Below are 14875 nucleotides of genomic sequence, written 5' to 3'. Positions count from 1 at the left end.
TGAATTTTTTATTCTGAAAGTTGGTGGTGGCGATGGCAGCCATGGAAATGACAAACAAAATTTTGGAAGAGAACTAAAAATGAAAATAGTCCGTTTATGTCTTTGTTGATGTAGATAAGCTTCAATAGATATGGTACCCAAGAAGTTGTAATTTTCGATCTACCTTTGCCATTGTTGCATTTATTTTAACAATGGCCTTGTTGTGGTGATGATACGGTGGTGTGAGCCATGGCTTATTGGCTTTTGATGTTTTTATTTCTTTCTGGAAATAAATCACTTGGGCTCCGAATTTTTGGGTTGAATTGTGTGTTCTAATTTTTTGGGTGGTCCGTGGAGGAGGAGATGGAGGTGGAAGAGATGGGGTTAGAGAAGATGAGGGTATATGTGTAATTTTATATTTTTGTTTTATTTATTTATGTTAATGACACGTGTCACAACCTTATTGGTGCGTGACATTACCCATATTTAGGTAAAGTGGTCAAGAAAAAAATGGGGTGTATTAGACACACTTTTAAAAGATTGAGTGTGTAATATTATTTATGTCCACAGAAAGTGTGTAACAGGGATTTGGTCCATTGTTCGGGTGCCAACTTATGTATTTTGCCTTTTCTAAGATTTTGCTGTAATATTTTATTCCAAGTTGATACCAAAGAATCAGTATCCCATGTTTATTGCTCTTTGTTTCCACCAAATTACTACTTGAATATTGAGAAATTAGGCAAAGCTTCTTTCTAAGCAAATCCCAATCAGCATGCATCAGTTGTTTTAAGCGAGTGCTCTTCTCTATTAATAAGTCTCATATTATAACGATTTCAGCAAAATAACTCAATCTAGAACACACAATCAAACATAAGAATGTAGCTCGAATTTAGAAGAGAAAGTGGAAACAGTGCTACACCCCAAATCGCGAACTAAATTGGATGCGAATTGCAGACTTTGGCGAAGAAAACCTTCTGAACTTTCATTCAAAATAATCTCTGCTACAACACCCAAAACAAAGATGACAACCGACCCGACCCAGATCGGACTTCATTTTGATCGGAGAAACTCGACAACAAACTCGGCGACAACCTCGGACTCGATCGAACGCCGACCACCCTCAAATTTGACAAAATTCCATAATTTTAAAAATCAAAAATCAGAAGAGGGGGCTAAACCGTTACTAGTGCTGTCAGCTCATGTCTGCGACTGTCAACTTTTCTCCAAATTGTAGGCGTTGATTGATTTTCAGTGTTTTTTGTCTTAGGCCTTTTTTGTACCCTTTTTGTTGATTTTTTGTTAGCTCCTTATGGTTGGGGTGTTTTATCAGTTTGAAGAAGAAAATAGAACGGTGGGGGAAGTCTAATTTTTTGGGAAACGACGGCGGTCAGCTTTTGTCCTAGGTCCGGTGATCTTCCTTTTTGTGTATTTTTCCGTGGATTTTGAAGAAGAATGGCGGAATAGTGTTTTTAGAGTGCAGGAGTGTTTAGGGATTAGGTACTATTATATAGGGGTAGGGATAAGGTTAGGGGTACGGGCCTAGGAATTATGGGCTTGGAAATTATGGGCTAGGTCCAAAATTAGGTCTAAAGATGGGTTGCTCGAGCCCAAGTTTTATTCTTTCCCCGCGAACGAGATTAAAAACGCGACCTTATTCATTAATTAATCGTACTTAAGTAAAATAAACTATTAAAATAAGACTGACCGTTAAAATAAACTTTTTTTGGTATTTTTCAAGATTAAAAATGACTACAAAACATTAATGGAACAATTTTTATAATTTTTCTTTTCTTGTAATAAAATAAAGTAAAAGAGTAAAAATTAGTTGAAATAGCTATATTAGGCCTAAATTAAATATTTACATGCTATAATATAAAAAATCTTGGGGAGGGTCAAAAATCACATGTCTACAGTTGCCGATTTTAGTTGATTTCAGATTCAAATAATGTGGCTGATTTTTCTATTTTCAATTATTAAGAAAAGACTTGCGTTTTCCGGTTCATTCCTCCCCTCTGTTAATTACTTATTTATTTGTTTCTTTTCTTTTGTTGTGGTGAATTGCGGTCTTGGAAGTGCCGTTTTAAGAGCTTGGTTGTATTCACGTTCCTGACTTTAATGTTTGGATCTCTGATTTTGCGTGAATCTACATTTGATAGATAATGTGCTGAAATAGTAGTCATTGACTTCAATTTCTTGTTCTAACGTGAAATTGGCCAGATTTTGATGATATGTTATAGGCCTCATGTGATTTTTTTTAAAACCCGTGTGATGGGCGATAAAAATTGTGAGTTTATTTGAAGGTTAATCATCACTGTCAGTCCTAAGCATTTACTTCTTCCTCACTAGATCCTCACAAGATGTTCAAATAAATCGCATACCATTTACTTTCATGTGCCACAAATTTTGGAGTCCCAAGTTTTTGTAGAATTTCTTAAGCTCAAGTAATGCTTGGTTTTGATGTTTTACATTCTGTGTTTGGGACATGTTGAGTTCACTGTCAATTTCCAGAAGAAAGGGTCAGCATGTTCACGAAGTCGTAGTATTCAATTGAAGTGTGATTTATTGAATTTGACCTTAGAGTTGCTGGAATTTAATGTCCATGGAAACATTTCATTTATAAGAAAGTTTAATTATTTATTCATAGAATGATATCTTTTAGTTGTAACGACTTGACTCTTAATCAACTGGAGTAGTGATGGTAAAATCGAGAATTTACGGACTCGAGACCGAATTTTGATTTAGATTAAGAATGAACCCCGTAATTCGCTTTAATTGAATATAATTCCTTTATTTTAATAAGTTGAGGTGTGCCATTCATATCTAAACTACCTATGACCCTCATATTTTATAACTTAGATACTAAAAATGAATCTCGTAGTGTGCTTCAGGCGCGTTAATTAAATAAATATCATGGCTACGGGTATGGTTCCCGCGACGTAGTTGTGATTTGTAATTACTAAAATTCGGGTGTATATTTCATGTGACCCGATTCTAATCTCCAACAAGGTTAAATAGAACATGTCGCGAATCACGGGTGCATTTCATGTAGCGTGGTTTACGATGTGTTTTAAATAACCTTGAAGTTTCTTGAAATATTAAAAGCGGCTAAAAAGTTAAAAATGCACAATAGGTTTAAAACATGTAAAAGATCAGATAATTAGGCCAATAATAATAGTTGAGCGACCGTGCTAAAACCACGGAACCCGTGAATGCGTAAAACCTTCTCCTGGGTTAACAGAATTCCTTACCCAAATTTCTGTGTTCGCAGACCATAATAAGAGTCAATTTCCTCGATTCAGGATTCTAAACCGGTGATATGGGACACCATTAACTATCCCAAGTGGCGACTCTGATCTTAAATAATAATCCCATTTCGATTGTCACTTAAATTGGAAAAAACTCCCTTATACTCCCTATTGGCCCAAGAACAGGTAAAGTTTTAAAGAATGACAAATGAACTCAGTCATGGACCAGATCCATCATGTGAAAAATAGTGATGATCAACCTACACATGTGAGATGCACGTGAAGGACATAAGTCCCATTGATCAAGTAACAATATCTCCTGATCTGATCGAAAAGGTTGCATGTTGGATAATAAGAGAAAGTCTCCTTATGTGAAGAGAACACAATCCGGATAAAAGATAGTGTTGGAGTTTGTGTTGTTCAAGGACTCAGCTTCGATGGAAGATCAGCAATTGAGTCTTAATCAAACTTTAATTACTAACTCATTAAATAACAGTGATTGTTCTCTTTTACAGGTATTACACATACGCAAAAGTTAAACTAAATTGAGAGAAAAAGACCAAGGCGATTTTGCAAGCAATATATGTGAGATTCGAGTGTGCACTCCTGAATATACTTGAACGAGATAGAAGAACCAGTTCCATTGTGTTTTTTCTTATTCTATTTCAATTGTAGTAGGTGGTTTAAAGTTGTACCTTTCAGCTTTCATAGAAGCATTTGTACTAGGTACTTTGAGTGTTCAAGTTATTGGCTAACTTGAAGTTGTCGCAATAGTTGAGGCTGTGTGCTACAACGGGATTAGAGTTAATCCTTAGGTTTACAAAGAGTTTTTGTACATGTTGTTTTGGCTCATTGATTTTAGTGGAAGTTTGGGAAAATCCTACTGAGTAGTAGGTCATGGTTTTTTCACCTTTTGAGTCAGGTGTTTTCCACGTAAAAATCTTTGTGTTCTTTACTTTATGTACTTTTAATTCCGCAAATAGTAGTAGTTAGAACACCCAGAAGAACCTGGTTCTTTTAGATCGAAAATTGGGTACCACACAAATCACCCCCCTGTTTTGTGGTATTAACACTTAAAACATCAATTGGTATCAGAGCGGGTTATCCTTGAAGAGGCTAACACTTTAGGAAAAGATCAACATGAGTGCACCACCTGAAAACTGGGAAGGGCAATCCACTGCTAGGCCTCCACTTTTCAACGGTCAGTACTATTCTTGGTGGAAGAACAGGATGAGAGATCACATCATATGAGAAGACTATGAACTCTGGGACAGAGTCACTGATGGCCCTCTAGCAACTACAAAGAAGAATGCTGAAGGAATGGATGTGCCAAAGACTAGAGCTGACTGCACTGCTGAAGACCTGAAGAAGTGAGAGAAGAATGCTAAGTCCAAGAAATGTCTTGTGTGTGGACTAGGTCCAGATGAGTACAGTAGAATTCAAAGTTGTACCACTGCTAAGGAAATCTGGGACACTTTGCAAGTGGCTCAAGAAGGAACACCTCAAGTGAAGACATTCAGAGGAACACTGCCGTATTCTTAGTATGAGAAATTCACCATGAAGGAAGGAGAAACTATCCAAGAGATGTATACAAGGTTCACCACCCTGACAAATGAACTTAAATCTCTTGGAAGGATTATTCTAGAAGAAGACAAGGTTGAGAAGATTTTGATAAGGGTTCTACCAGTCTCTTGGGAAAGCAAAATCACTGCTATTCAGGAATCAAAAAATATTGCTACCCTCAAGCTGGATGAACTTATTGGAAACCTTACTGCTTATGAACTGAGAAGGAAAACTATGAAAATGGATGCACCCAAGAAGGAAAGAAGTCTGGCTCTCAGAATTGCTGAAGGATCAGATCTGGAGGATGATGAAATGGCTATGATCACTAGAGACTTTAAAAAGTACCTGATGAGAGGAAAGGGTTCTTCAAGAGGTACAACCTTCAACAAACCAAGGGCTCCTGAGAAACAGACCAATTAGGGCTGCTACAAGTGTGGTAAGACTGATCACATGATCAAGAAATGCCCTTAATAGGAAATTGAGTGGAAGAAGGAAAGGGTTGAATGAAGGAGCAGAAAGAAGGAACAGGTTCAACCAAAAAGGGACAAAGGATCAACAAAGGCTATGGTTGCTGCCTGGAGAGAAACATCAATGAGGACTCAGAGGATGAAGCTGGAGATGAACATGCACTTATGGCTATCGGAGAATCAGATGATGAACAAGAGGTAAGTATTCTTCATCTCAAAGACAAGATTAAATTCCTGTCTAAAGAAAGGTTGTGTGAGCTACTACTAGACTTTATTGATGAGTTTGAGATAATTAACAATGAGAAGCAAGAGCTGTCTAGGGAATGCATGATCCTAAAAGCCAAGTGCAAAAATCTAGAGTCTAAGGTTAATGAGAGTAAAAGTGAAAATGCTGAGTTGAAGAACCAGGTTCTTGAACTTGACAATAGTGTCTTAGAACTTAGGTTTGAGAACTTAAAACTGAAACTAGGAACAGGAAAGAAAAAAGGTGATCACACTCATCTTACCCTAGAAGAAAACTTAGGAAAAATGAAGGATGAGCTGTACAGGAAAGATGAGAAGATAAAAGTATTAAAAGAAGATCTAGGGAAGGTAAAACATGAACTAGACAGAACTTGCAAATGGAACAAGGCTTCTGATGCACTCTCCTGGCTACAAGAACATCATAGTAGCAACAAAAAAGGACTTGGTTATGGGACTCAAGCACCTAAGTGGGATCCTAAAAGCAAGTACCTCACTCTTCCTGAAAATACAATTTGCACACATTGTGGAAAGACTGTCCATTACAAAAAATGAATGTAATGCAAAAGAAAAGGCCAGTCAAAAGAACAAAACTTTTGTTCAAGAAAAAAATAGGCTGCCTGGGTGGACTAGAAGGAATCTGATTTATCCCTTTTGCCCATAGAAAGGGGCCCAAACTAGTTTGGGTTCCTAAGACTAACCCCTGATTTCTTTTTGTAGGTCCAAGTAAAGGGAAGCAGCCAAATATGGTACATGGATAGTTGTTGCTCAAAACATATGACTGGAAGCAAGAACCAGTTTCTTTCACTTGAGGACTTAAAGGGAGGTAATGTCTCCTTTGGAAATGGGAAGAAAGGTGAGATCATTGGATTATAAAGGTAGGTAAGACAGACTCACACTCCATTGAGAATGTCTCCTTGATAGATGACTTGAAATATAGCCTTATCAGTATGTCACAACTGTGTGATAGAGGTAACCTTGTAGCATTCACCTCTACTAAATGCTTTGTGATTAATCTTACCACTAACAAGATTGTTTTGCAGGGAAAGAGAGTTAACAATATTTACATTGTAGATTTGTCCACTCTCTCAGAAAATGCACTAACTTGTCTAAGTGTGCTAATAATAATCCCCTCCTGTGGCATAAAATACTTGGTCATGCCAGACTGAATCAGCTGAATAAATTAGTCTCCAAAGACTTGGTGATAGGGTTACCTAATATCAAGTTCAAGGAAGACAAAGTTTGTGAGGCCTGTGTAAGGGGGAATCAGGTAAGATCATCCTTCAAAAGCAAGAAAATGGTAAGCACAACCAAGTCGTTGGAACTGGTCCATATGGATATTTGTGGTCCAATGAGAACCATGAGCAGATGTGGAAAGAAATATGTAATGGTGCTTGTTGATAATTATTCTAGATTTACCTGGGTTCTATTTCTAACTTCTAAATATGAAGCATTTGACATGTTTACTGCATTTGTTAGAAAAACTCAGAAACAATTAGGAAATCAACTTGCATCCATTAGGTCTGATCATGGAACTGAATTTGAAAATTCTAAGTTTGCTGAATTCTATGATGAAAATGGTATAGATCATAATTTATCTTCCCCTAAGACTCCTCAACAAAATGGAATAGTTGAAAGAAAGAATAGGACTCTTGAAGACATGGCTAGGACTATGCTTCTTTCTAGTAAGTTGCCCCATAGCTTCTGGGCAGAGGCTGGAAACACTGCATGTTACATTATCAATAGATGCATGACCAAATCTCTTGTAGAGAAGACTCCCTATGCGTTATTTAAATGGAGAAAACCAAATATATCTCATCTTAGGGCATTTAGATGTAAGTTCTTTGTGCACAATAATGGAAAGGACTCCCTAGGTAAGTTTGATCCCAGAAGTGATGAGGGAGTATTCTTGGGATATTCCTCACATAACAAAGCATATAAAGTGTTCAATAAAAGAACTTTGTGTGTAGAAGAAAGTGTACATGTAGTATTTGATGAAACTAACATTCTTTCTGAGAGATAGGAATATGAAGTTGAAGCCATTGGATTGGTAAAGGACTTGACTGAAGCCTCAGCACAAGTCAAAGTGGTACCAACAGAAGGAACAGGTTCTTCCATCCAGGGCAACCTGACAGGGGGAATTAATCAAAAAGGAATTGAAATAAATCCCTTAAATGAACCGGTTCCTCAGTAACAGAACATGGGAGAAACATCTAGTAGAAACCAGTTTGTTGTGAAACCTCACAAGTATCAAAGTTCTCATCCCATTGAGAACATTATCACTGATCCAACATCTGGAGTTAAAACTAGATCACAATTAAAGAATATGTGTGCTTTTGATGCCTTTTTATCTCTTATTGAACCTAAAAATGTTGTTGAGGCTTTGCAAGATGCAAATTGGGTGATTGATATGCAAGATGAACTCAATAAATTTGAGAGAAGTCAAGTTTGGCATCTAGTTTCAAGACCCAAGGATAGATCAGTCACTGGTACAAAGTGGGTCTTCATAAACAAACTTGATGAAGATGGAACAGTTATAAGAAACAAGGCAAGACTGGTGGTCCAAGGTTACATCCAAGAGGGGGGCATAGACAGACTTTTCCTCTAGTTGCAAGATTAGAGGCAATCAGACTCCTCATAACCTTTGCAACACACATGGAATTCACTCTTCATCAAATGGATGTCAAAAGTGCCTTCCTGAATGGTTACCTGAAAGAAAAATTGTTTGTGAAACAACCTCCAGGGTTTGAGAGCAAGGAATGTCCTGAGCATGTGTACAAGTTAGACAAGACTCTTTATGGACTCAAGCAGGCCCCAAGAGCATGGTATGAACAATTGTCCAAATTCCTACAACAGCATGGTTACAAAAGAGGTAAAATTGATAGTACATTATTCTTAAGGGAAAAGGGTAAGGATCTCATTGTTGTACAAATATATGTCGATGACATAATCTTTGGGGCCACTACTGATAAGCTAAGTGAGGAATTTTGTAAAATTAATGGGGAGTGAGTTTGAAATGAGCATGATCGGTGAGTTTAACTTCTTCTTAGGCTTATAGATCAAACAAAGTCCAAATAGAACCATGATCCATCAGCAGAAGTATACAAAAGAGCTAATCAAAAAGTTTAAAATGGAAGAATCAAAAGAAATAGACACACCCATTTCAACTGCTACTAAATTAGATGTTGATGAACCTGGTTCATCAGTTGATCAAAAGTTGTATAGGGGTATGATGGTCACACCTCCTTTTTCCTACACCCAAAAGGGTATAAGGGGAGTTTCTTCCAATTTAAAGTGACAATCGAAACGGGATTAATTATTTAAAGATTCAGAGTCACCGGTTCAAATACCGAATCGAGGAAACGATTGACTTTGTTACTGTCCGCGAACACAGAAATTCGGGTAAGGACTTCTGTTAACCCGGGAGAAAGTGTTAGGTATTGCCGAGTTCCGTGGTTCTAGCACGGTCACTCAACTGTTATTATTGGCCTGATTATATGATTTAAAACATGTTTTAGCCTATGGTAGATTTTAGTTTATTAACCGCTTTTAGTCATTTTTTAAGAAGATTCAACGTTATTTAAAACGCACCTTAGACCATGCCACATGAAATGCACCTGCAGTCCGCAACACATTTTATCTAGCATTGTTGAGATTTGGATTTGGGTCACATAAAAAGCATACCCAAGTTTAAGGAAGTTATTTAAATTACACGCCTAAAGCAACTACGCACTTTCAAGTTTGCGAGGGCCATGGAAAATTCACTAAATGGCACACCCCAATTTCTAAAGAATTAAAGTTAATTAAGTGAGGGCCATGATTTGTGATCCATTGTCTTTCAGAATATCTTCAGGTGTAGTCTTATTTATCCAAAATGTTGCAGTTACTCATTTTGTCTTAATTACATGATACAATAAAACATTTGAATAAAAAATATTTTTTTAACATAATAATTCGACAAACATAACTCACACAGTAAAATCTCAAATTCATAGGAGAAATAGAAACAAGGAAATGCATCCTGGAGTCAACTTTACAAATCTGATATTGAAATCATTGGCACTCAATGTATGATGTGAAAATAATCTCATGTTAGTGTATTAGATCCATTTCTACAGTAGTTTCCAAACTCACTGTACAACTCTATACTCTCCTTTATACAACCAAATGCAGAACCGTCCAAAGTGAAGGTAAAGTAAAAACGGACATAACCATCCAATTCGAACAACTCAAGGAAGGCTACCACCACATGCTAACTAAAAAAACAGTAAGCAATTATGGCTAGAACATCCGTCAACAAAAACAAATGAAACAGTAAGACAATCGTAGATCAATCCATAAGCAGAGAAGATAGATGACACAAAATTCAACCTTATGGCAAGCATAATATGAATTGGGATACGAAAACTACCAAATGAGACATTGACCTTTTGTAGCTTTCAACTTATCAAAGAGCTTCCTGCCCGTCTATAAAGAAAATTAGGCCAACGAAGCTAAACATGAACAGACCTGTTACACCCTATGTTTTCGTATGTTAGAGTATCCGTAAGTCAATTGATGTAAGCTCAGAAATGAGATCAACTTTTAAAGTACGTAAAGTAAGTTAATCCTTTTATAATGGAGGATACAAATCTTTATGATCATGAATAACGAGTATCAAAAGGGTTAGAAAGCTTAGGCGCTAAATGAATTAAAGAAAATAAGTTTCGTCGAATGTCGACAAGTTTGGAATGTTATAACCTATACTTTTGGGGTGAGACAAGGGTTATTAACATGATGATGAGGTTATTTTATGAGTTATTTTAGTCGTATGATAGTCGTGTGTTATGTTTTTAAGTCAAGCAAGTTGTGGAACAAAAGTTGGAAAAGGTCATCACAAGTTACATTCAAAAATGAGTTGAAACTTAGGTTAGATGTAGCTGAGCTTTTCTCCAAACATACTTTGAATCAAGGGATGATCTACATATGGAATTTAAGATCTATGAATCTAGTTTTCCACTCATTAAACCGTTTATAAATACGATCTCGGAGTATAGAGCTATTTGCATTTTCGCGAGACTGCGCAGCTTGTAGGTGACAAGTAGGTGCATCACCTACTTGCCAAAAAGAGAGGCCTAAGCTAAGTCGGTCAAGAGGGGAATTTTAAGGGATTATAATCTCAGTTATTTCACCTATCTTTCAGACCAAGAAAACCTAATTGAACCCCTGCAAATCCTCCCCAAAAATCCCACACAAACCCTAGGGTATTCCGGGTGTTACGACGCGATTCTAGTACTGAAAAGTCCAGACAGACAACTTGCTAGTTTCTCTTTCTCCTTCTTGTAGCCATGTTGAGGAACTTATTTTTGATGAAAAAGGACCAGGTTTCGTGGGTTATACTCAGTACAAGGTAAGTTTATGCTTCTCCTTCCATTATCTATGCGTTTGCGAGTTGTAACTCGATCGTAAAGAATAGACCTAGCTAGTTTCGAAAGAATGGTATGTTGTTTGTTCTTGTGTAATGGTTGGCTGGTTGTAAACTTATTTTTAAGTTGAATTCATGGCTGGTTTATTGGATAAGAGGTATAATGATGTACTTTTGGTTGTATTTCCCAATTTGAAAGAAAAGACAAGTCGAAACGTGTTTAAGTAAACTGAAAAATTATTTTTGAGTTGATGAACTTGTGAGAATATTTTTGGGCTGTTTCTTGTTGGTATTGGGTTGTCTCTTTTACTACTATTTTTATGGAGTTGAGAGGAGGAAGGTTGTGGAGAAACACCACATAATGGCAAAGTTGTTTGTTGGTCGTTCGTCGTAACATTTTCGGGTTGGTTGACACTATTAGTGTTGTCGTGTTGTGTATGAAGTGATAGAGGTATGTTGGGCTGTTTGTGATTGTTTTGACTAATGTGAAGTCATATATGTTGGGGAGGTTCTGCCCGTTTCATTGTAAAATAGGTTGTGGTCGATATATAATAGTTACGACGCTTAAACGATAACGAGAGTGTCATTTCTCTTATTGTAGACTAAGGAGCCGTGAAATTGCATAGCTTGAGGTTGGGGAGAAAGTGTTAGGCATTCCCGAGTTTCGTGGTTCTAGCACAGTCGCTCAACTGTTATTATTGGCCTGATTATCTGATTTTAAAATATGTTTTAGCCTATGGTAGATTTTAATTTATTAACCGCTTTTAGTCATTTTTTAAGAAGATTCAATGCTATTTAAAATGCACCTTGGACCACGCCACATGAAATGCACCCGCAGTCCGCGACACATTTTATCTAGCGTTGTTGAGATTTGAATTTGGGACACATGAAATGCACACCCGAGTTTAAGGAAGTTAATTTAAATTACGCGCCTAAAGAAACTACGCACTTTCAAGTTTGTGAGGGCCATGGAAAATTCACTAAATGGCACACCCCGATTTCTAAAGAATTAAAGTTAATTAAGTGAGGGCCATGATTTGTGATCCATTATCTTTCAGAATATCTTCAGTGTAGTCTTATTTATCCAAAATGTTGTAGTTACTCATTTCGTCTTAATTACATGATATAATAAAACATCTGAATAAAAAATATTTTTTTAACATAATAATTCGACAAACATAACTCACACAGTGAAATCTCAAATTCATATGAGAAACATAAACAAGGAAATGCAAAAGGAAATGCATCCTGGAGTCAACTTCACAAATCTGATATTGAAATCATTGGCACTCAACGTATTGATGTGAAAATAATCTCATATTAGATCCATTTCTACAGTAGTTTCTAAAGTCACTGTACAACTCTATACTCTCCTTTATACAACCAAATGCAGAACCGTCCAAAGTGAAGGTAAAGTAAAAACGAACATAACCATCCAATTCGAACAACTCAAGGAAGGCTACCACCACATGCTAACTAAAAAAACAGTAAGCAATTATGGCTAGAATATCCGTCAACAAAAACAAATGAAACAGTAAGACAATCGTAGATCAATCCATAAGCAGAAAAGATAGATGACACAAAATTCAACCTTATGGCAAGCATAATATGAATTGGGATACGAAAACTAGCAAATGAGACATTGACCTTTTGTAGCTTTCAACTTATCAAAGAGCTTCCTGCCCGTCTACAAAGAAAATCAGGCCGACGAAGCTAAACACGATCAGACTCGTTAACAAAGACCACTTCGATACCTAGATTCTGCTTGGAAACATTGAACTACGGCCTCAAATGACATTAACACCTCAATTTCAATGTCAGCAGTTTCGATGACTATCGCCGGTTTTCTATTCGTTCGACGTCGATGGTGCAACTCCGGCAAAACAGTGACAGTAGAAGAGGAAGTAAGGATAGGAGCAACAGTTAGACAGGACGACGCCAATTACCATCTATTCATATTTTCTAGGGGTTAGTCTATATTCCCTAGGTCTAGGTTTATATTTTTGTATATTTTGGCAACTAGTCCCTAGGTCATTTATGTATTAGGTCCCTAGGTTTTTTAAAAAAGGTTTTTCTAGGTTAATGGAGTATGAGTTTGGTCTTATTGGGCCTAAATTTAGGAGATTGGGGTAAGTCCATGTCTTGTTGGGTCTTAAAATTGGGCTCCAAGACTCCAAAATTTTATTATTCAAAACCATAGCTAAATTCCTTTAACATAAGATAACTACACTACATGATGCAAAACCAAATTCTAATTAATTAAACTAAACTATATTAAAACTTGAAACTATTATATTTTTTTTATATTTTCAAGATTATGTAAAGATAAAAATAATGTATTATTTTTGTATTTTTTAAGATTAAAAATGACTACAAAACATTAATAAACCTATTTTTTTGCAATTTTTGTTTTCTTGTAATAAAATAAAGTAAAAGAGTAAAAATGAGTTGAAATAGATATATTAGGCCTAAATTAAATATTTACGTGCTAAAATATGAAAAATCTTGGGGAGGGTCAAAAATCACATGTCTACAACTTCCCCTCTTTGAATGGAAATGCGAAGAGTTTTCAGACAAAGAACGACTAGACAGGTTTTTTTTACCCGACCCTTATTTGGAGAGACTAAAACTAAGAGAAAAGGGGAATGTGACCGAGCCCTGGTATCTGAGCTGCCTACATATCTTTGGCTATAAAGGAATCAGGACACGTATAGTTCAGAGGTGAGTGAGATGATGGAGTATACCGAGGTGGAGAGTCGGTCGAGGTGCCGTTCTATCGAGGTTCCGATCCGCGGTCCTGTTATTACATCAAAATCAAAAGAAATGAAAAAGACTAGCTAAGCCTGTCAACTACGAGTTACAAGATTCCTATCTATAAGTCTTTTGAAGCTTGATCTTGAGTCTTGAATGGTTCTTCATGAAGACTTTGGATTTGAACCTTGACGCTTGCTAGTTGCAGGTGCTAGCTCGTTCTTCTTCATCTTTTCGGATCAAAACTGGACACAGTGCTTGTGACCTCAACCATGTCTTGAGAAGCTCACATCATTCATCAACTTCTACATTTGGATTCCCTTCTTGCCTTTTTTTTCTTTTTTCTTTTTTTTTTATATTCTTGATTGTGACTAACTTTTGTTGATCACCTCAGACTGTTAACTCACATTCTTGCCGCGAGCTTCTTTTGTTGCTAACTTACGTTGCAGTCTGAAGTGAATTCCTTTGTATCCAGGTAGACACCTGATTGCCAATATTCGAACTATCTTCCTTTGAACCTTGCTGCTTTCCCTTGAAATCTGTGCTATCTTCCTTTGAAACTTGAATTGCTTTTCCTTTGTTCTCCAGGTAGGCTCTTGATTACCAACACTTGAATTGCTGCTTCCCTTCGTTCTTCAGGTGGGCTCTTGATTACCAACACTTGAACTACTTCCCTTTGTTCTTCAGGTGGGTTCCTGATTACCAACACTTGAATTGCTGCTTTGTTCTTCAGGTGGGCTCCTGATTACCAACACTTGCATTGCTACTTTTGTCTTCAGGTGGGCTCATGATTACCAACACTTGAATTGCTGCTTTGTTCTTCAGGTGGGCTCCTGATTACCAACACTTGAATTGATGATTTGTTCTTCAAGTGGGCTCCTGATTACCAACACTTGAATTGCTTTGTTCTCCAGGTGGGCTCCGGATTACCAACACTTGAATTGCCTCGCTCTCCAGGTGGGCTCCTAATTACCAACACTTGAATTGCTGCTTTGTTCTTCAGGTGGGCTCCTAATTACCAACACTTGAATTGTATTCTTTTCCTCTGAAACTTGAATTGTTTTCCCTTGAAACTTGAACTGTCTTCCCTTGTTCTCCAGGTGGGCGCCTGATTGCTGAAACTTTCCGTGTTCCCTTGTTTTCCATGTGGGTTCCTGCAATCAAAACAAACAAAACAAACGAAATTTTCTGCCCTAGTTTGCGCTAGGAAGATTTGTGAGTTGTTA

The 14875-nt window shown here is 37.0% G+C and overlaps 1 protein-coding gene across 1 annotated transcript; it reads left to right on the top strand.

The window, feature by feature from the left end:
* The first annotated feature begins 5290 nt into the window (after positions 1-5290).
* LOC138870550 (kinesin-like protein KIN-14N) lies at positions 5291-6049 on the top strand. The gene has a single exon (XM_070148366.1). The coding sequence runs from the start codon at positions 5291-5293 to the stop codon at positions 6047-6049; it is 759 nt and encodes a 252-aa protein (XP_070004467.1).
* The last annotated feature ends 8826 nt before the right edge of the window (positions 6050-14875 follow it).

The sequence above is a fragment of the Nicotiana sylvestris genome, chromosome 6 (assembly GCF_000393655.2).
Source record: "Nicotiana sylvestris chromosome 6, ASM39365v2, whole genome shotgun sequence".
Lineage (NCBI taxonomy): Eukaryota > Viridiplantae > Streptophyta > Magnoliopsida > Solanales > Solanaceae > Nicotiana > Nicotiana sylvestris.
The sequence above is the reverse complement of the archived record's forward strand: the minus strand, read 5'-3'. Positions and strand labels throughout refer to the sequence as shown.